The following is a 22543-nucleotide window of genomic DNA, read 5'->3' on the forward strand; positions in this document are numbered from 1 at the left end:
GCAAGGTCAAATTCTAATCAATATTTTACTGACATGAAATTCCCGATAGCAGCCCAAATACCGGTATTTAGGATTTAGCAGGGTTTTTACAACACTTATCGTAAAAATAACCATTAATGTAATAATATAGATAAAGATTACCTTTATGCCAAGAAATATCAACTAAAAAGGTTACAATACACTTCATAATTATTAAATAGGTATAATTTATAATATTTTTTTTATTTCCAGCTGGGTGAAACTCGTCCATCTTCATTTGGCCCTGCAACGTACCAAGACTTCAAAGAAATCAGGTCTCGTTGTTTGGCCGATGGTAGATTATTTGAAGATCCGGAGTTTCCAGCGATAGACCGCAGTTTGTACTACAAGGAACGATTGGATAGACCACTGACATGGCTTCGACCTGGGGTGAGCCCTGTTATATTATTGCTACGACTGCTTATTCAGTGTTTTTTTTCAACCTGTACGCCATATGCAACCGATTTTAATGTTTTTTTACATGATTAAGTTTAAAATAGGGTAACTTTTTTCGGCCTAATGTAATTATTAATTTAAAGTTCCTGGTTGGAAGTCTAGGCAATTTTTTTGGCTCGGTTTTTAAAGAGAGACTAAATATTTGATTTCTTCATAAAGTACTCTATATGTTTAAAATGTACGAAACGAAAATAAAATTAATATACCACTTAAAATTTTAACTTTTTTACAAAGTATTACCAAATCATTGATTTTCAATTTAATTCATTTTAATATAAATTTAAAACAGCTGCGACGTCACAAGGTCACGGGCACCAGATCCATCATATTCTATTATTCGCATGGGAATCGTCTTGTTAATTATTATTTTTATGACCCAGGAAATGTGCGAAAATCCGCAACTGTTCGTGGAGGGCTACAGTCGCTTCGACGTGCAGCAAGGAGAGCTCGGCGACTGCTGGCTGCTGGCCGCTGTCGCCAACCTCACGTTGCATAGAAAGTTAGTATTGTTTTAGATTTTATTATAATAATATTATAATTCCCTTTACCTTTCAATTGTTTCTATATGTTATCTGAAGCTGTCACCTTCAAAGTGACATCTATTTTATTCCTATCATCTTTGACGTAATCCATCCATATTTTCTTATATCTTCCACTACCTTTCCGTCTTTCAATACAATGAATATCTTCTGCGTGGTCCAAGGTCAAACCCTAGGATCGGACCAATAGAAAAGTTTTACGTTTTTCTTTTGAAAAAGTCTCAGTAACAGTCAAGAGTTTGGAAGTTGCTAGAAATTACACTACATTGTCACGAAGCACACGTTAAGCCAATGGTATTTTTGGCTGTGCCAATTCCGATGGTTTATGAAACTTTATAAAAATATATATAACAATTTTTTTTTTTCATGACCAAGGTCGTGTTTTATGGGTCACAAACAAACAACTGTTTTGAACTATATCAGTATTAAATAAAAATACTATACACATAACTGATAACAAGATTATGACATTGACTGATAATAAAATAATTGGAGCGTCATTTGCAGCCTGATTTGCAGCAATTTAGTATGGATCAGCCCTCTGAAGCACCACAAAAACTTATTAGGTTTTAAAAGCAAAAACTATTTTAATAGTATATAACTATAATGTTATTTCATTACATGGGTTTTCTATTTTAAGCTGAACAACTTTTATTGGTGCTACTGTGGGCTGGTACATTTCTGCACAGCACAGTCCAAATAGTATTAGTATTCAACAGATTCTTAGGAATTTCGAAACCTCTGACAGTTTTTGTTATGATTTAATATCATTGTAAACTGACGTCTGTTCGCACGTTTTATATTTGTTTTTTTTTTATACAGCCATTGCGGCGCTCTCTACCCGGCCAGTAACTTTTTTCCGCTCTTTAAAATTAATTATTTGTTACATCGTAACAATTTAGTAAATTGCAATAAAGAATCCTCTTTACATATTTATTTTCTGCACATCTATGACTAGAGCTCTTCGAGATGAGACCATAACCGATCTTCTACGTGCAGCTATCGTCCCATAATCAAGGGGACAAAAATCAGCTTACGCTGTTAATATATAAGATGTTGTAATAATATGCAATAATGAGTATATAAAAAGAGCCGAGATTGCCCAGTGGTTAGAACGCGTGCATCTTAACCGATGATTTTAGGTTCAAACCCAGGCAAGCACCACTGAATTTTCATGTGCTTAATTTGTGTTTATAATTCATCTCGTGCTCGGCGGTGAAGTAAAACATCGTGAGGAAACCTGCATGTGTCTAATTTCAACGAAATTCTGCCACATGTGTATTCCACCAATCGCATTGGAGCAGCGTGGTGGAATATGCTCCAAACCTTCTCCTCAAGGGAGAAGAGGCCTTAGCCCAGCAGTGGGAAATTTACAGGCTGCTAATGTAATGTATGTAATAATATGCAGTCTCGGTTATTAACATGAGAATTATTATAATTTATCTAAAGAATAACGTAATAAAACAAGGTTATAGTTGGCGAGCAATGATTGAACTAACTTTATTTTAAATAGCTTATATGAAAGCTTTTGTAGAATGACACAGATTAAAAATATAATTACTTAAATAATTAATAGATAATATCGTTCAATACAAAGGTGTGCTTTGATTCACACTAGATGGCGTTACTTTGATTTTGATATAATTACAAGAAGAATTATAAAACCTTTCAAACTATACTCCTTGGTTCAGGCTTTATGCGAGGGTCATCACATATTCTCACGCCAAATAGCAATACATTGTTGTAATTACGCAAAGGACATAACATCGTAGTACCCAAAGTTTTGACGCATTGAGGGTGGAAGGGATTGTCAGTATTTCTTAGAGAGCGCGAAAAGACCTTGATATAAAAAGTATCACTGAATCGGTCTATTGTTAGAGTCGAAGATGTCTGGCTATATTGTCATTACAAGAACTTAAACAAAATTTCGTCCATATGTGTGCTGATTTGCACTGTGATCAGTCATGCGGTTTCGAAGGTAATAAATCTTTTAAGTTAGACTTATAATTAAATATTCAATCTTTTTTCAGACTATTCTTCCAAGTGGTGCCCGATGATCAAAGTTTTGATGAAGACTATGCTGGTATCTTTCATTTCCGGTGAGTACACAATTGTGTTTACAATTATTTTATATTGTTCAAAATCTCAGCTATGTAGTCTGATGTGAATTGTAAAACGCCCAATAATCATTTATCATAATTTTGTTTAAAAAAAAAATGACTAAATTCATTAATATGAATCACATATTCTTAAAAAAATACTAAACACTATTAACACTATTCGAATGGCAAGATGAGTCGAGATACTTGTTTAAAACAAACTATTCAATGCGTTTCGTTAATCGCTCTGCTGTATTGTGCATTACAATCAGTTCTTGATTAATATAATTTTGTTTATAATAAAACTCTATTCGACTTAACTACTAATATCGTAAAAAATAAAACTTATGTTTTATTTCGTTCTTAGTAGAAAATATTAAATGCGCTTTATACATAATAAATAAATAAATAATTTTATATATGACGTATGGTAAATGTCATGTAGAATGTCAACCCTTCTTAGAAATGCCATGACTGTTAGGTTTCTGGTTGAGGATTATTTTCTTGTTTGATAGTGCGATTATAATGTTTGTTCCAGGTTCTGGCAGTACGGTCGTTGGGTGGACGTCGTCATAGATGATCGTCTCCCCACTTACAGGGGGAAACTCGTTTTCCTGCACTCCTCCGAGAGGAACGAGTTCTGGAGTGCTTTGCTGGAGAAGGCTTATGCTAAGTGAGTAATATGTAAATACTTTAGACTGCCTTGTTGGTCTAGATGCTACCTTATACGATTTCGAGATATTGAGTTTGATCTTGAGTTCCTGATTTCATGAATAGATCAAGAGAATTACTAAGCTTTTCTGTCAAAATTTACAGTAGCAGACCGGAAAATTTTGAAATTATTTAAATTCTAGTGATAAATTTTTATTTTTAAATCGGAACCGAAACTTTCAATATTATAAAAATAATGTAAATTTTTCAATATCTACAAATAATTTTTATGTTTTTCTACCACAAAAGTAATTTGTACTAACACAGATTTGTGCTGAATACCACAAACCCTATAATGTATAAGTGTCTATAATAGTAGCCCTGCCTACTTACACTTGGGTGTTTACAAGTTAATTTAAAATAAAGAAAAAAACGACATTCTCGATCAAATCTTTGATATATATATTACAGTTGGTAAATGCTTTGATAAAAATATCACAAGATTTAAATATACCTAAACTTAAAGAAACACCATGTGAGGGAGTACAGTACTTATTGTAACCATTATTTTTTTCAGATTACACGGTTCCTACGAGGCACTAAAAGGTGGTTCAACATGCGAAGCTATGGAAGACTTCACCGGCGGAGTAACTGAGATGTACGAAATGACGGAACTGCCTCCCAACTTCTATACCATACTTTTGAAGGCCTATGAGAGGAACTCGCTCATGGGTTGCAGCATAGAGGTAATATTTTTTATTAATATAAATTATTATATATGATCAGCGTTTATAAGTGGACTTGTCTGTGTCAACAATATGTCATGGCTGTCCTGGGAAGACTGACAGCGGTATTACCTTGAGCTCAATTTCAATATTTTGTTAACATTACATCGAATAGTCTCGATATGTGTTTATATTATAATTAAATAATCAAATTAAAGCTCTTCGAAGTATCTCGATTGAAAACAAATGAGACTGACATCGAGTTTGAATAATTAAAAAGAAATATAATTATGTATTCGCTGCAAGGAGCACTTTGCGTCTGCGCATCAAGTCTACTGAGTCTCAAAGTTCCAAATATGATCCTAACGTTTTCCCCTCTGCCATAAGTAGACCGTGACCTAAATATAAAGGATCGCGTACTAAAGTCGCCCCCCGGCACAGCCGGACCCCAACGTGCTGGAGGCGGAGACGCCGGCCGGCCTCATCCGCGGCCACGCCTACTCCGTGACGCGCGTCAAGTACGTCGACATCGAGACGCCCGGCCGCGCCGGCAAGATCCCGCTGCTGCGCCTGCGCAACCCCTGGGGGAACGAGGCCGAGTGGAACGGCGCCTGGAGCGACAAGTGAGCCGCTGCGACTATTCGCCATTACCGATATCTGTCGTATCTCTGAAGACCCTTGTGTTGAAAGTTTCGAACTATTATTTAAAGATTCATTTGTTTTGTCCACTGTTATTGAGGGTTTGATAATATATCATTAAAAGGAAGTATTATATTATATACACATAAGTTTGTGTACACCTATTAGTATTAAGTAGTACATATTTCAAATTTAATTTGGTCTACAACTTAACCGACAATTCTCTACCAGGTCTCCGGAATGGCGATTCATACCAGAGTCAGAAAAGGAGGAATTGGGCTTGACTTTCGACGACGACGGCGAGTTCTGGATGGCTTTCAAGGATTTCGCCAGCCACTTTGATAGGTATGATTGATATTTTTAATATTTTTTAATTTTAAATTGTTTATTTTTTATTTAGAAAAATATTGTTTTTCTCTTTGTTATTTTAATCAAGTTAAAAATTAATATTAATAAATATATATTATTACTGTAGTTATAATATAATGTTGATTTTTCTTACGTTATTCTCATGTCTTTATAAAACTGATTACAGAGTAGAAATATGTAACTTGAACCCTGATTCATTGGATCCTGAAGAGTGTCCCGAAGGCTGTACAAAGAAATGGGAGATGTCTGTCTTCGAGGGAGAATGGGTCAGAGGTATGTATCGTTAATGTAACAGATAACAAACTCTCAACATATGTCCCTATGGCTCTAATTTTAATCTATTATTTCCAGGTGTAACGGCCGGTGGTTGCAGGAATTACCTCGAGTCCTTCTGGAAGAATCCACAATACACCGTCACCTTAAAAGACCCTGATGAAGATGATGAAGAAAATAAGTGTACCGTGAGTTTTCATATTTCTCAGAATTTAAACTAGAAATTTGTAACATATATTTATTTAATAAGAAATTCTTTAATGTTAGTCAGTCTCGTATACTGATGCTGTTTTGTTAATGATTATAAACTTATATTACATACTTTGACGGAGGTCGGTGTATATATAACTAGTTGTTGGTCGCGGCTTCGCTCTCGTTTAATAAAAAAAATAATATAATATATATAAAAAGTATATATATAGCCTTTGTCTTTTGGTTTGCCCGTGAAAAAACAACAAACAAGCAGACAAAGTTACTTTCGCATTTATAATATTAGTATAAATATTTGCCATCGTGATCGCTTGAACTGTACATGAGTTGATATGCTGTAGCGCCATCTAGTGACCAGTTAGTACAAATCGGAAAGTGTAGAAACGTTCTCCATTAATAATACATACCGTGACAGGAAAGGAGAAAATTATGAATGAATGATATTTGAAGTTTTTACTTCAAATCTCGTTTTCTAATGTATTACATTGCTAAAGACCATATTATTAATTTTTCCGCATTCATGGTGATCAGTCAAACAGTTCAACACCTGTTGCGATATTAACATACATACCATAGTATATAAAACAATAGTAGTAATGGACACTCATTTATCTTTTTTTTGTGTAAAGGTTTGATTCAAAATCGAACTAGAAATCTCTGACAATTTCGTTAAAATTCCTCCACTCCAATTAGGAAGACGTATAGTATAATGCATATTCCAACAAGCTTAAATAAGAAATAGTTGATTTACATCATTAATATTTATAACTTGTTCCAGATCATCGTAGCTCTCATGCAGAAGAACCGTCGTTCCCAACGTCACCAGGGCCTGGAGTGTCTCACTATAGGCTTTGCAGTTTACCGTCTCCCTGATTACGGACATGTCCCCAAGCCGCTAGATGTAAACTTCTTCAAGTACAATGCTTCAGTTGGACGTTCTCAAGCCTTTATCAATCTTAGAGAAGTCAGTGCTCGGTGAGTGCAAATTTAATTATAAAAATTATTTGAGTTTAGTGACTTGAGAGTGAAACAATTGTCTCCTTGCAATTTTCTCATATTGATAATTGTAAGCAAGCTGTTGAGTTTCTTTCGTCGGCTCTCAGAGTACTTTTATTCCGAAGTGGTTGTAGATTTTACTTAGAATATTTATAAGTGGATTGCTTTAAATTAATTCATTTTATTTTATTTTAGTATAGCAACACTATATCTAAGTTACTTTTGTAATGGAATATAAACTTAGTGTAGGAGTTAAAGACACAATTATAATAAAAATATTTCCATAAACATGTTACAGTTTCAAGTTGGAGCCGGGTTCGTATGTGATTGTGCCTTCAACCTTCGAGCCCAGTGAAGAAGGAGAATTCCTCTTACGTGTGTTCTCAGAGAAAAGCAATAATATGGCGTATGTATATATATATATTTTACTAATATAATATATAGTTCAAATTAACACATAAGTCAATCATTAAATACTTTTTGAATGTAGAATAGCACATTATTATCGCAACGTTTAATTGAAAGTTGTTTTCGTCCCAATGTATTTATTTTGTTCGGCCGTCTTTCATCTAGCAAAGGTTCTTTGCAGAGGACCAAATTTAAAAGCAAAATAATAACAATTAAAAAGGGTTTAAATTCGAAATTTAAACTAAGAAAACAAAATGCCTGGAGTTACTTTTTTTTTATATAAATTATACTTTTATTCATAACCAGCCCAGTTGTGTATTCTTCATTCTAATATCATTAGAATATAAACACTTGTTTTTTAATATCTATAATAAGATGTTAATTTTTTCAGTGAAAACGACGAAGAAGTCGGTATGGGCGACGTTGATGACAGGGTGAGTTGAAATAAAAACCTTTATAATTTACATTTAAACATTAGTCTTATCTTTTAAATAATAAGTAATCAAAAAATAATTATATTAGTTGGCCCATTTTCCAGTCCGCGTAACTACTTGAAATAAATATAAAAAAAAACTCATGTTCGATGTTTTGCTGTGTGATTGTCTAAACAAATGATTTTATTAATATGGATGACAATAAGAACTGTATTAATCTATTTCTAGTTACGAGCGCAGTTACAATCCAAAACAACTAAAACCTTACCCCCCCCCCTCCCCTACCCCTTAACCCTTTCTACGCAAATGAAGCCTCATAGAGTCCAGCCGATACGTATTAACTAAATGGTCTTATAAATAAATTGATCTGGTCATTCAGGTAAAAGAAATAACACCAAATCCCGAACCAACGGATCCAATTCGTGACTTCTTCAACCGCTTGGCCGGCTCCGATGGGGAGGTTGACTGGCAAGAGTTAAAGGAGATTCTCGACTATGCTATGAGAGAGGGTGAGTACTGACATACACACATTATTACAGACATATATACAGTGTGATTTGTTTCGAATTAATACTTACAAAATGTGGATAAATAATTTAAAAATGAAAATGTTCTGTTTCGAGGGGTGAGTGAGCCAGCGTAAATACAGGTAAAGGGGACATAACATCTTAACTCCCAAGGTTGGTGACGCATTAGCAATGTAAGGAATGGGTATAATTTCATACAACGCCAATGTCTATGGGCTACTTACCACCAGGTAGCCCATTAGCCAGTCAGCCTACTTTATAAAAAAAAATAACATGACACACAACAAAACCCCATGGCATCATACCAAACAATATTAAAGTTTTTTCTTCTAAAATTTATTTACATTTTGTATGAATTAGATTAAAACAATTACATTATAGACAAATGATACATTTACAATCTATATTTGAATTATAGGAATAGAGATTACAATTTTTTTTAAATTAATTATGGCCTTTATGAGCACTAGGTCTGAAACATTCTGCCAATATTACATATCATGATGGATATTGTGATGTTTTTTTTAATTATTTTACATTTGACATTTATTATAATGTATTCACATTTAAAATATTGTTAAGGTGACTTAATATAATGTGTTAATTAATAACTAATAAATATTGCTACTTTAAAAATTCAGTCAAGGAAAATATAAATTTTCCCTGACTGTCTGTTTCGTTTTTTTTTTTAATTTACAAAAATGCCCATTTTGAGCTTTCAATGTGATAACGCTTCTGTGCCACCGTTAATGCCGCTTTTTTTTAATTATTTCGTTCGCAACCGTCCGAAGATAATAAAATATGTAAGTAAATATAACATATACTTAGAATAACGTAGTTTTTTTTATCTGTGTTCATTTTTATTTCAGCTAAATTGTAATTTTATTATCTGTAAAGAATTTATTGTATTTTTTTATATTATTTATTATAGTAAAGATATCGATAGATGATTTGGTTATCAAAATTGTACAATTAATGTTATTTTAATTTGCTATTTATGTTTTTTTTTTTTTATTTGATTTCATATATAGTTTTAAAATCATACAATTTAGACTTTATCGCATTGCAAGTGAAATGTATCGGATTATATATTTACAGTCAAAGATATTTACTTAAATAACCGCTTCGATCATATGTTACGAATAATATCCATTATACTTAGATTATTTATATATTCGCGAAGAACTAAAACAAACGAGACAGACGTATTATCTTGGTGTGCGTAACGGTTATGCTAGACTACATTAGTGTGCGTGAACTTAGTGTCAGTCATGACATGACAGTCTATATAAACATATGAATAATCTAAGTCATTATATTGTCATTATTAACTGAATTGGTTTTATTTAACTTGTTTATAGGAGGTTAATCGTTTGTTAACGCCGTTTCTTTTCGGGTCTGATATGTTTCTTTCCGATTCGGTAGTAGTTTTTTTTTGTTATGAATAAGTTATCTTAGTAGCCTGATAGGGCTTTGTAACAAAAAAACCTGTCTCGGTAGGTACCACCAACTTTTCTACGGCTAAATAACACCGGCTTGAAAGTCGAGTTAGGCAGTGTAATTAAAGGCACAAGAAACGACTTCCCATTTCCACGTGATATTGATACCCAATGTTGGTGGTGTGCTGGCGATGTAAGAAATGGCTAATCACTACACAGTATAAAACAAAGTCGTTCCCCGCTGCCTGTCCCTATGTATGCTTAGATCTTTAAAACTACGCAACGGATTTTGATGCGGGTTTTTTTTAATAGATTGAGTGTTTCAAGAGGAATGTTTACATGTATAATATATACATAATATAGTATAGAAACACTGATAATTTAAAGAGGTTTCTAATGTGATGTCGTCAATAAAGACATTCTTTTGCGCTTCCATTGAACCCTTCGAGATAGATCAAAATAATGTACTACACTATTGTACACCTTAAAAAGGTCCATCAGCATTGGATCGTGCGAAGCCGGTTTGGGTCTTTGTATTTTATTAATGCTGCATTGTCATCTACCAGTTTGCTTACCTTATTTAAAATTAAAATAAACATATTATACTCTCTTCCTATACGTGCTGTAGTCCTCAAGACTCCGTCTTAATCCCTCTTATGTCCGTCCGTTATAAGAATGACATACCCAGACAGACTGACCGATTGATCTAGCTTCACATATAAAATGAATTTATATCACCATCGGTCGAAACCAAGCGATTGCAATTCCAAAGCTAAAGAGTATTTTAGGTAATGAAGAATCGAAGTTGTCGCCTTAATGTTCAATGTGTTTATGTACTGAAGCGATCATGTGCCTGAGCATATTTCTTTCTTACATTTCCCCATTCCGTGGGAGATAAAGACAACAAAATACTTTGCCGTCATACATCACATATGACGAAAAACTTGCCTTTTTGCAAAGACACGGTTGAAACGTAGAGGGGACCGGCTTATGTGAGATTCTTATCTAGTAAAACCAAAGGTAGTCTTAGGCACGGATCGGAGAGGCTGCGGTATCGTGTCGATATACTGGACACTGGACCGGACACTATAGCCCCTATCTTTTAAGCCCCAACCTTCGGAGCTCTTCGTCAAATCTGTCTATAACAAGGCAGCGTTCATATGTAGTAGGTTATAAATTATGTACGTATGTTTAAATAAGATGACATTATACGAAGCCTGTGTCATAATAACGGTCCTGCCATTCTGACTACTTCCTAAGCAAGAGGAACCATTAAGTTGTTCATCTCACTGAGCACCTACGTGCGGTTCGATATTTTTCAAGTACTCCGAAGTACTTGACTTCTCATTTTGTCAAGGCCAGTAGATTCAATAAATATTTATAATTCAGTAGAAAAAAAAATGATGCACCAACTTTACGATATCATTGTTCGCGCGGCAAATGAATGAACTTTGTAGTATGCGGTTCTTGCTACTTAAAGTAGTTTTATTGATATATATATATATAACTATTTTGTTCGTAGGAAGCATTAAATCCATTGATACATTATAGTACTTAAAAAAAAAAAACATCTTTGTCAATTCCAAGTATAAAAAAAAAGTCTAACAATACATTTTACCTTGTTATCTTTATTTGGTATTCGAAAATTTATCATGTATACTATTGTAAAGATAACAGATTGACAACTTGTTTAATTAGAGTTGGAATTATTGTTTTCTATTAATATGCTTTTTGTGATAATATTATAAGTATGATAATTATTAATTAGTTTGATTATATTAGTGTTTTTTTATAATAAAGACGCTTATTATCATTTAAGATCAACGGTGTTCCCACACTGTATGAAAACAAAGTAACACAATCTATCATATGTTAGTCAATGTTCAATAAAGCTATACTTATTATGTTATACTTATAATTACAGTGTGGTAGCGCCTTTACGTTTTATAGCCTTAAGTAATTGTTTCTATTCTGTCTTAGTATTATAAGTAAAGTTATAATATCTAATATGTATTTATATTGTATATGATTTCTACACAATCAATTTATTCATGCTGTATAATGATAGTTAATAGCTTATTGCTGTGTTCTTGCTAACCAAATGCGAGAGAAAAAAATCCTTCCTTATGAATGTGTTGATACTTGGAACTCCTTAGAATGTTTTTTAAATTTATAAAAACAAAATCTCTTAAGTATGCAATAATGTGATCACGGATTTGGAATAATGTCCCTGTAATTGAACTTCTCCTGAAATAAGAGATTACTCGGCCAAGTCTCGCCTCGGCTCGTCGCTAATTGTATATGAGTGGATACAGAGCTGGCCATGCGCCACGGGGCGGCGTACGACGGCGGGGGGGTGCGCGCGGGCGCGGCGGGGACGCCCCCGCAGGAGCAGAGCTGCCTGGAGCAGCTGCTGTGCGCGCTCTGCACGCCCATCTGCAAGGAGATCGGCGTCGACCTGCAGCAGGTGGCACAGCAGCAGGAGCAGGTCCATCTTAACCAGCCGCAGCCGCAAGGTACCGACTGCTCTTGTATTTACCACGGATGTGTAGTAGGAAGCTTTTCATTTATCCTAATGGAAAGTATTGTACTTTTGTTGAAATTGTCTAGGCGTAAATACTGTTTTTGAATTTTTTTTTCGCGATTTTTTAATACACTAAATTACATCGAAATTCATCAAGTCATTCGAGCGTTATTATATAACAAACAGGCAAACTTCGGCATTTGTGACATTATAATATGACCTCGGCATTACTGCTACCATGACACATTTCATCATAATCCATGAACATATGTCGAGCATACCGACATGGCCCGACATGGCCTAATAAAATTCTCAAGGTATATAATAACAAGATCCATCCAAATGGCCCACCAGTGCATAGTACAGCCAGAGCCAAGTTTAAAAACGAAAGGATACAGATTTTCCAAGCCCATTCTTATATCACTGTTACAATTTGTTATTAGGTAAATATAAAAATTATTTTGTAACGATGATATGTGGACTTTTATATTTGCCTGGGACTTATTTCTTGGTGGATATTATATTATTTGGAAATCAAACATTTGCCCAAATGTTTGCTGCAAATATAATCTTAATGAAATTGAATTGGGACCACTTTTGACCTATATAGAGCCCAACGCTAAAATAATTATTAAAATCGGTTCATAAAAAAAAATTTGAACATTGTAAAATCTTCCTTATTTTAAAGTTAGTTATAAAATATTTTATTAAAAATAAAAAGTATTTTAGGTTAAGGTTAAATTCGTAACTTTATCATAATAAATTGTGACCAGTATTTGTTAATTCGTGATGTGTTTTAATATTATTTAAATGTTACAGGGTACCAGACGACGTGGCATGCGCATGCCATAAAAAAAAAAAAATTTTATTGAAATGGAGGCGGTATTAAAATGTCTATTTTTGTTTGAAATAAAGTTGTTTGTATTTTTTTTCAGAGCTGCAATTTTATTTAATGTAATAAAATAATGCTTTTCACGTATCCATATTTTGGTATACCAAGCATTATTTTGTATCTGTATTGTTTGGAACCAAGCTTGGTACTTGTTACCAACATTGGTTACCGAACATTTATGTTTATGCTTTCGCTACTAACACTGAAATGTAAGCATTATCAAATCACGTTGATAATATTTATATTCTCATGAGCTTCTGTCCGCATGTTCGATTGGCACTCAAAAATGGGCATTTTAAAGTTTTATCGGTATCAATTTCGAAGTCACTACTCTAAGTCACCTCCATTTCCATAAAATTGTCAATTTCATAGAGACGTAAGTTAAATAAGACAATTTTCTAAATTTTATAATTTGGTGTTTTAAGAGTTATGAGACTAAAATTTTATAGATTTATTGCGCCATAAAAAAATCGTAATAATATTAATACGGTCCGAATTTTGCCTTATGGACCGCATTGGATTGGATATCCGCAATTAATACGATTACAAGACGTAAATAAATCATATTATAAATGTAAGGCATATAAAAACCATCAAAAGTGAGGCTTTGTGAGATAGAAACGCTACATTATCAATATTAAGCGTAGAAATCTCTATTGAAATTTTCCCTTGAAATTTTACTATCATTGCTCTCAACGTACATACATACATACAAAAGAACGCAATATCGATTATTAATATAAAATGATTGATACTTTTATCGAATAACATAATTATTAATTAGAAATCGTTAAAAGATGATCTTTTAACGATTTCTAACGAATACTTTAATCTATAAGTGTCTAATTAAAAATAAATTGACCCAAATATCAAAAAGTGACATTAAAGGAAAACATCTTATTTAATTTCGTCTCTGAATTGTATTTTTATTCTGAAGATAGTTTGTATAAGTATGTATTGGATATTGCAGAGCTGCAAGGTGAGGGTTTCTCCAAGGACGTCTGCAGGAGCATGATCGCGATGCTCGATAAGGACAACTCCGGCGGTCTCGGCTTCGAGGAGTTTAAATCTCTGTGGATCGACCTGAGGCAGTGGCGGGTGAGAAAATCACTAAAGAAATAATAGTGCCTTATGATGACAGACTATATTATCTTATTGCAAATTTTGTTGTTGATTTTTTTAGTGTATGTTTTGTGATATAAATAGTGTGGCTATAGAGTACAGTTGGCAAAAAAAGTGCTAAAATATCTAGAGCTTGTACCCACTATTGTTGTAATTGTCTAACGATATGGATAGAATTATACAGAGGGGCGAAGACGTCATCACATTAAATGAAACTACGATTGATACTTTTCAATATAAGGCTGATATAATTATCAAAGAGACGAAACATTAAAAAATTAAATTTTCGAATAAAATAATTTACACGGAAATTAAAACACCACGACACGACAAAATTAGTTCAATAAACTGTGAAATCGGCACGCTCCGCGGCGGTGTCAGTCGTCACCTACATAGATACAATTAGGTAAATATAATAAATAAATATTGGACAACATCACATACATCACTCTGATCCCAATGTAAGTAGCTAAAGCACTTGTGTTATGGAATATCAGAAGTAACGACGGTACCACATACACCCAGACCCAAGACGACATAGAAAACTAATGAACTTTTTCTACATCTGTACACACTACTCGATCACGGATGTCGTCAATTAATTAATTTGATAATTGCTAAATTATTATCCAAGCGGCGAATTATTTGTCCTTTGTCGAAGCGACCCCGTACTATGGTATGAACAATTTAGCAAAAACATAGTATCGCTTTTTTTTTCTACTCACTTCATCGATCAAAATCATTTATTTACCTTAGAATGCTCTGAAACCGTAAAGGTAATATGCGACATTACTTGATGTAGTACAAAATAACAGAAAACCGTTTAATTTCTCATGTGGAAGACAAATCACTTCACTCAATGGTCACAATAAATATAAAATATACAGGAAATTGTTAAGTGTCCAAAAAATTAAATCAAACTTATCAATAATTAAAACAAAATAAAAATTCAAATGCTACAAAATAATCTGTTCGCTATAATGTGAGTACTCTCCCACGACACTAACACAGTGACGTGTGGGGAGTGATACTCACTCGCACCCCACACCGTCCCCTTTAACTTTAACCGGTCTTAAACGGAACGGCAATGTTTGACCGATTTTGGCCGTAAGTCATTGACCTGCTAGTACTTGTGTAACAATATCGCCGATACTGTTATAGGATGTTGTAAATTAATTAAATGAAAAAAAGTCCTGTGGATAAGTCACATAATGATTATATCCATTTTTTTTTGTGTTCCAACTGCCATATATGATAAGGGGTATCATTAAATCCGTTGACGTCATCGCCTGAATGTACAGTGTATTCCCGTGTAAATCTTGGATGGCTCAATAAATTTCCGGATGCAATAACGCTTCGTCCGTTGCAGGCGGTGTTCCGCCTGTACGACACCGAGGGCCGCGGCGCCGTCCCGCAGCAGCACTTGCGCGACGCGCTGCACTCGGCCGGGTACACGGTCAACGCGCACGTGCTCAACGTGCTCGCGCACAGGTACGGCACGCGGAGCGGTGTTCAATCAAAACGAACCAAATCTGACGCTGAAACGTGACATTAATCTAGACATAACATCTCAGTTGTCTTGGTTGGCAGCGCTTTCCTGGTATCATAAGTTGTTTATTCACGTGACAGAGGCTGTCTGCGGGAAAAGGTGTCCGCTTACCAGACACCGGTTGCTCGTGTCCCTCCCTGAAATGAATTATGAAAAAATGTACTACTCACAGGAGCGACATATAACATCTTAGATGATGTGATTCAAACGATACATTTTCACGTTACAAATAGGTTGAGGATCTCCAACTCGCCAACGAGGCCCATTTTCCAGTAATCTTGAAACCTTTGTATCATGTTTAAAAAATACGAAGGCTTTCTTAACCAAAGTTATCTATCTTAAATTACACTTATATTTAAAAAAAAATAGTATATTTGACCAAATTTAGTGATATGTATTGTTGTGTGCCAGTTTTAAGGGCGAATGAGGCAACGTAATTAGAAGCACAAGGGACACTCTTTTTAAATCCCCAAGGTTAGTTAGTGACGTATTGGTGATAGTGATCACTCGCCAATACCAAATTGCGAATAAAAAGGTCAATGACCAAAATTATTGCAATTTCAAAACTAAATAGTGCCATAATGTTTGCTACAAATGGTTATATCTTTAAGTATATTTAGTCTAGCCTGGAATGTAGATTCCACTGTAGAAATCTGGTAAGAAACTTAGTAGGCACTGTTTTAATAATCTTGTATATATACAGATACAGTTCAAGCGACGGTTACATACAGTTCGATGACTTCATAATGTGCGCTGTGCGACTCAAAACCATGATCGGTGAGTGATTTCCCCCCATTTAATGTTTGCTTTTTAATTTAGTAGAACATTATATTATTTTGTAGCGTAGAAAAATGTCTATTCTAAGTAGTAAAAATTGAGATTCATATATTATTTTTTTCATTGTTAAAATCCACATTAAAGTTGATTAGTGGACTCTTAGCCCAGTGGTGGGACATTTAATTGTTAAAACGAATGAATACAAATTAAAACAAAACGACTCAAAAGTACTAAATTTTCAAATAGTATTCTTTATATAGACATAAATAAATATTATTATTACTATCTATGTACAGCAACAGAAACAATTGATTACAAATTAATTATCGATGTCCATTCTAATTAGCTATAGTTATTTGTTGAGTTAAAAAAAATATATACACAAAAATTAGTAGCAGAATATAGAAGCTTGAAAAGTAGTTAATAGCAAGTAACAAAACAATTTAAGTAGTTTATTTAATATGAAATAAAATTTAAGTATCCCATAAGTAGTAAATTATTTAAAATAGTCTTTGTTTCTATAAATTGTAATACCAGAATGAGTATTACTTTATTTGTAATTTCAATAGCATGCATACTGTATGATATAGTTTATATGAATTAGTTTTAAATGTGTGTTATAATAAAACAGCAAGCAACGAACCGCTTGAGAATCTCGAGCGCGAACTGCAGAACCCGTGAGCGAACAGACGGACGCCCGGACATAAGTATTAGCATATATATATGTGGAACTTTTCAGTGTTATTTGTATATTGTAAACAAACTTCGTGTCCTGATTACTGTGTCTCGTTATATCTTATACTAAAGAGACAAGTGAGTCCGCCATTGGCTAAAGAGATATTATGATTTTTTTTAATAAAGTTCGTTTACAATAATTACGAATAGTATTGAACACACACGTGCCTCATACAAGCACACACACAAAGGCTTGAAGGAGCACAGTTTGTTATTAATATACATATCGATATTTTTTTTCAATTTAGTTAAGCTTTACACGCTAGATGGCGCTTATCAGTGACACCTTCAAGCCTATTTTTAATCTATTATTATTTGCGGCTGTTATAGAATATTATGATGACTATGTTTAGTAGTTTTTAGTTTTTTTTTTCTTCTTTTATTATAAATAAAACAGTGCGCAGATAATAAACACAAAATATGACGAGTTACTTGTGGGTATATATTGTTAATAAATATTTTAGTTCATAAAAAACAGAAAACTTTTAATGAAAAATAATACCTCACAAAGAGCTCACTACTGCACTAATATGCTTACTAACGTCAAAAGCACCTCCGTCATATGCAAGGTGTTAATTATAGTTAAATTTTTCAGAAACCTTTAAGGGGAGGTCTTCAGGGGGTGACTACGCCACGTTCTCCCTCGACGAATGGCTGAATCGCACAGTTTACTCCTAGATACGAATATATGCCTTATTATATTAATCTAAGGTCTAAAATTGCACTTAATATGCCAAATCATTTTAATGTTGTATTGTCACAAATAATTATATCATTTATAATTTCGGTGTTTGTTTTTAAAACTCAACTACGGGTAATAATTTTTTTGGCATTTCATTTAATTTCCTAATTCGATGTAATTTCATAATTCGACGTAAAATAACTTAACAGATATGTGTAAGTAAATAAAAATAAAGAATAACAGTATTTTTGTATCCACCGATTTTCCATTCCAGTTTTAGTCAGAAATTAGTCAAGCAATAGTTAGTGCTGTGCGATAAAGCGAGGAGCTTATAAGAATATGTATACAGAGTTTAAAAATACTAAATGTTTATCAAAGAATCGAATATATTTATGTTATGAGCACTAAGTTGACTCGACTCGACATGCATTTTTGTTGCAAGTTATTTATATGACAATTTTTTTTACTTATATTTATAATGTTTATCCCAATATGAGATCTGAATAAATATGTTATATTTCCTCGAGCTGTTTTTTTTTTATTATTTTTAAACCCTTTTATATCTCTGTATGTAAGAAATTACAACTATCTGTGTTAATAATGTACGCTATGTTCACTAAAATTTAAAAATGGAAGACAAAATAAATATTTTACTGTATTCTGATTCCTGATCATAATTTACGTTGCACACAAAAATACACCCCACCACCTAGATGCTTGGTTTTCTTCCACTCGTTATTCCAGGGTTTACAGTATCTACATACTAGGAGACTCCTACCTGATCCCCAAAATATAAAATAATACAATACATCGTATGCTGACAGCGAAGTAGCCTTTTTTTCTGTTTTATAATGAATATTAACAAATCTGCAAATCACAGAATGCTATTGGAGTATTCTGTGATTTGTCTAAAGCATTTGATTGCGTAGAACACGAATCACTTTGATATAAGCTCAAATATTTTGTTGTAACAGGTAAAGCTCTTGATCTAATTGCTTCATACTTAAGTCAAAGAGTCCAACATGTTTTCATTAAAGGAATAAAATATTTTGGTACTGTGCTAGAAATGAGTGTTCCACAAGGATAAATTTTAGGTCATTTTCTTCCTTTCTTTGTTAAAGGTTTTTGTGATACTGTGTGTTGAAGGAAGTGGTGGACTGATGCGTTGCTTGAAGGAACCTGTTTGCTCGAAGTTTAAAAACCTTCACTCATGTACACCATAAGGATGCAAAGCATCCACATGGTGTGGATAAAATTCACCTCACCAATAACATAGCCATACTAACCAACCAAACTTTATAAATATTTCATTCTTTAATTTGTTATTTTGCTATAAATCTGTCTTATTTATTTATCTTTTTTATTAACTGCTCTTTCTATCGGGGTTGGTCGTCAATGTCAGACATAAAAAGGAGCCTTTGTCCTTCCGTGGGTTCAAGCCATCATGTCAAATGTTATTAAATTCGTTGTCGAAATATAGCAGTAATTGGAAATAATGGAAGGAAATTTTCTTGAAAAAACGCTCAATTGAACGGATTTAAATAAAATTATTTGAATAAATAAGTTATTCCAACTTAGAGAATATCACGAAAACATAAAGCTTGTCATACAACGAACGCTACTACGCCGAATTTTATCATAATGGCGTACAAAACAAGTTCCGTCATTTTAATTGTTTCTTAATGTTAGGTTGCAATCATTGATGAGAGCAGCTGTTATTAGAGAATATAATAGTCTTGTAACCATAATTGGATATTAATTAATAGGAAATTACTGGAATCATTTAACGTAGTTAATGGACAATATAAATGTTACACATTAATAAATGCTGTCGCGGTCATATCTGAACAGAATTTTAATAAAAAATATTTGAGAAATAATATGAGTAATAAAACGCAAAGTCTGAACTGATTATTTGAATTTAAAATAATAATAAACGCGTATATACATTATTGGGACACTTGTTGTAATAAGTAATACAAATTTTTGTTCTAGTAAACAAACTTCTTTTTATCGAAGTAAATGATAGTTTGAATAGGAATATATATATTATTGTTAAGTTAAGCCTTATTGGACAATCTAGACAGAAAAAACGGTAGAAGAAGGGCGCTAGGATGGCTTGTCTTGATAAGGTGGGAGTAAAATATGTTCTGATTTTTCTCAAATAGAAGACATGTACCCGGACTTTAGGGGGGCGGGGATAGGATTATGTAGAATTCCTACACACCAACACTACGGTACGATGGCCGGCTGACCTCGACACTGATCGGAGACGCTGCGGGATCATGTCGGTATAACTCACCAGCGGCAGTGCCCGTTCTACGCTCGTGGCTCTGTGGAGCTCTCCTCAGGAAGCGAAGACGATCTAACATGTATCTTCCCACCCTCCTTGCAAGTCAGTACGGCAGCGCGAGTGCATAGATTTAGACGTACACGTCATTACTAGTTTGTACAGTTTACACATTTGAGTACCTTATTAAACCACTTATTATTTATTATAAACAAACATTTAAAAAGAGGTTGAATAAATATTATGTTTCTAATGAATAGCAATGATTAATGAGGATAACATTTAGGTACGTAAATAAAGTGAAGCGATAATATAATCGGAGCAATAAGTATAAATAAAGCTTTTGTAAATAATATACAACCATACATAAAATAAATGTAAACAGTAAACTACAAGCAGAGGTCAAAATATATTAGTCACGAAGATTGGGAACGCATTCATTTTATGATTTTTTTATACCTTACACTAACAATGTCTATGAAGTAAATACTTACCATCAGGTAGCCCGATACCAGTCCGCCTACCTGCGACTAGAATAAGCTATTAACTGCATTTGTGAACTGATCGTTCATCTAACCTTCTGTGATAATCAGGGAGAAATAAAATATGTATGTGCTGCTATTTTCAAATATAAGCTCTAACTTTCATGATAGCAGACAGTAGTAGTAGATAGCGTGGAGTCACTGCTTGTTGACTTCCAGGCAGGAGACATAACGTTCATATATATGTAATTGTATTTAACTAACATGACTGTATTTTTAGATATTGAAAAAGAGTAACTACTGAGTTTCTTGCCGGTTTCCTTCGGTTAGCTTTATTTAAAATAGTTTGTTGTTGCTTGTAAAAGCCTACTTGAATAAAGTATACTTTGATTTTATTTTATTTGAGTTTTGGAAAAAAAACAGGGGATTAAATTTAATTATAAATAGAATCCTTAATTTTAATAATAAATAGACAAACTCCAATATGAAATATAATATTATATTGAAATTAGAAACTTTCATTAGCTGCCTTCTTGACAGTAAATTTAAATTTGCGAGTTTGATTTCGACAATGATTCTATGTTCATTAGGTCACTCTTGACATTTAATGTAAATTCACAAGGAATCACAATAAATTTATATATGATTACCACAGATGTAGTAACTGTTATGTATCAAACAGAAATATAATAAATAAATAAATAGTCTTTGGTTAGTTAGTAGTATATGTTAAATTTAAAGTACGATAGAAGTCTATCTATGATTAGGGTCTATGCCGGAGAACTCTGTTATAATAATTACGTATATATTGTAATTATCAGTTCAACAAGACTAATAACTTAACAGTGGTAGTAATACAATTATGACAAAATTGTATATGGTCAACGATATCTGTTTAATATATACAACAACTAGAAGAGGCCCCATTATCGAGCCTTGCGGCGCACCTCATAAAAGTTTTATTTCAAATACTTCCGTTCTACGGTTTAAGTAATTTATAAAAAAACCAAAATAATGTTGTTTGAAAATAGTAACGTCGTTAATTGTATCAAAAGCCAACGAAATGTCTAAAAATACCAATATTGCGCCTTTTAGAATGTCGCCTTCTAATAATAAAAGTAAATCATTTATGCCAAGAAAATAATAGGTACAGATCTATAGGTCTCGTGTTTTACGTATCTGTAATCTGATTGAACATAGTCATATAATTTTTCAAATACTTTAGTTAAGTTCATATAAGACAATTTTATTGATATTATTTAATTTTGTTGTGCTTTTAGCCACAAAATATTAAATACTACAATAAAACTAAAAGCGATTACTTTAATTGTCTTTTAATTAATAATAATCTATTAGTTAATGTAGTCTAATTACAAGCAAAACATTAAGAAACAATAATATGTTCTTTACATTGACCAGTACACAGTTGTGGTAACGTTAATCGACACAGAGGTTTTATCAATATTTACAAAATTTTTATTTATAATGAATATTACCGACCATTAATTTGCCAGTCAATTATTTGAGTTTGTTACGAATGGTCATTCCTACCAAACTTTCCGTCTTTGTTAATTTTAAATACCATATTATTACATATATTTGTTAAATATTTTAAAAAGTAGTAAATTCAATAAATAAATTGAAACGGGGTGCGATTGATTTTAAAAATAACATACATTCGCCAATCAAAACAGATAGTATATAACA

General features: G+C 33.1%; 1 protein-coding gene across 4 annotated transcripts in view; it reads left to right on the forward strand.

The window, feature by feature from the left end:
• The window catches only part of LOC113391998 (calpain-A), a 45967-nt gene extending 27382 nt beyond the window's left edge, over nt 1-18585 (forward strand). For 2 of the 4 annotated variants that reach the window (XM_064219370.1, XM_026628187.2), the window contains exons 3-20: nt 232-408; nt 855-973; nt 3044-3112; nt 3651-3785; nt 4341-4509; nt 4930-5111; nt 5359-5472; nt 5663-5769; nt 5848-5957; nt 6758-6954; nt 7274-7381; nt 7775-7817; nt 8197-8326; nt 12099-12299; nt 14170-14297; nt 15691-15812; nt 16574-16647; nt 17978-18585. In XM_064219370.1, the coding sequence (XP_064075440.1) occupies nt 232-408; nt 855-973; nt 3044-3112; nt 3651-3785; nt 4341-4509; nt 4930-5111; nt 5359-5472; nt 5663-5769; nt 5848-5957; nt 6758-6954; nt 7274-7381; nt 7775-7817; nt 8197-8326; nt 12099-12299; nt 14170-14297; nt 15691-15812; nt 16574-16647; nt 17978-18060 (2268 nt within the window). In that variant the 3' untranslated portion in view covers nt 18061-18585. Of the gene's footprint in view, nt 1-231; nt 409-854; nt 974-3043; nt 3113-3650; nt 3786-4340; nt 4510-4929; nt 5112-5358; nt 5473-5662; nt 5770-5847; nt 5958-6757; nt 6955-7273; nt 7382-7774; nt 7818-8196; nt 8327-12098; nt 12300-14169; nt 14298-15690; nt 15813-16573; nt 16648-17278; nt 17355-17977 lie in introns of all 4 variants that reach the window. The other 2 variants (XM_064219371.1, XM_026628188.2) reach the window with 2 other exon arrangements.
• The last annotated feature ends 3958 nt before the right edge of the window (nt 18586-22543 follow it).

The sequence above is a fragment of the Vanessa tameamea genome, chromosome 27, assembly GCF_037043105.1.
Source record: "Vanessa tameamea isolate UH-Manoa-2023 chromosome 27, ilVanTame1 primary haplotype, whole genome shotgun sequence".
NCBI lineage: Eukaryota > Metazoa > Arthropoda > Insecta > Lepidoptera > Nymphalidae > Vanessa > Vanessa tameamea.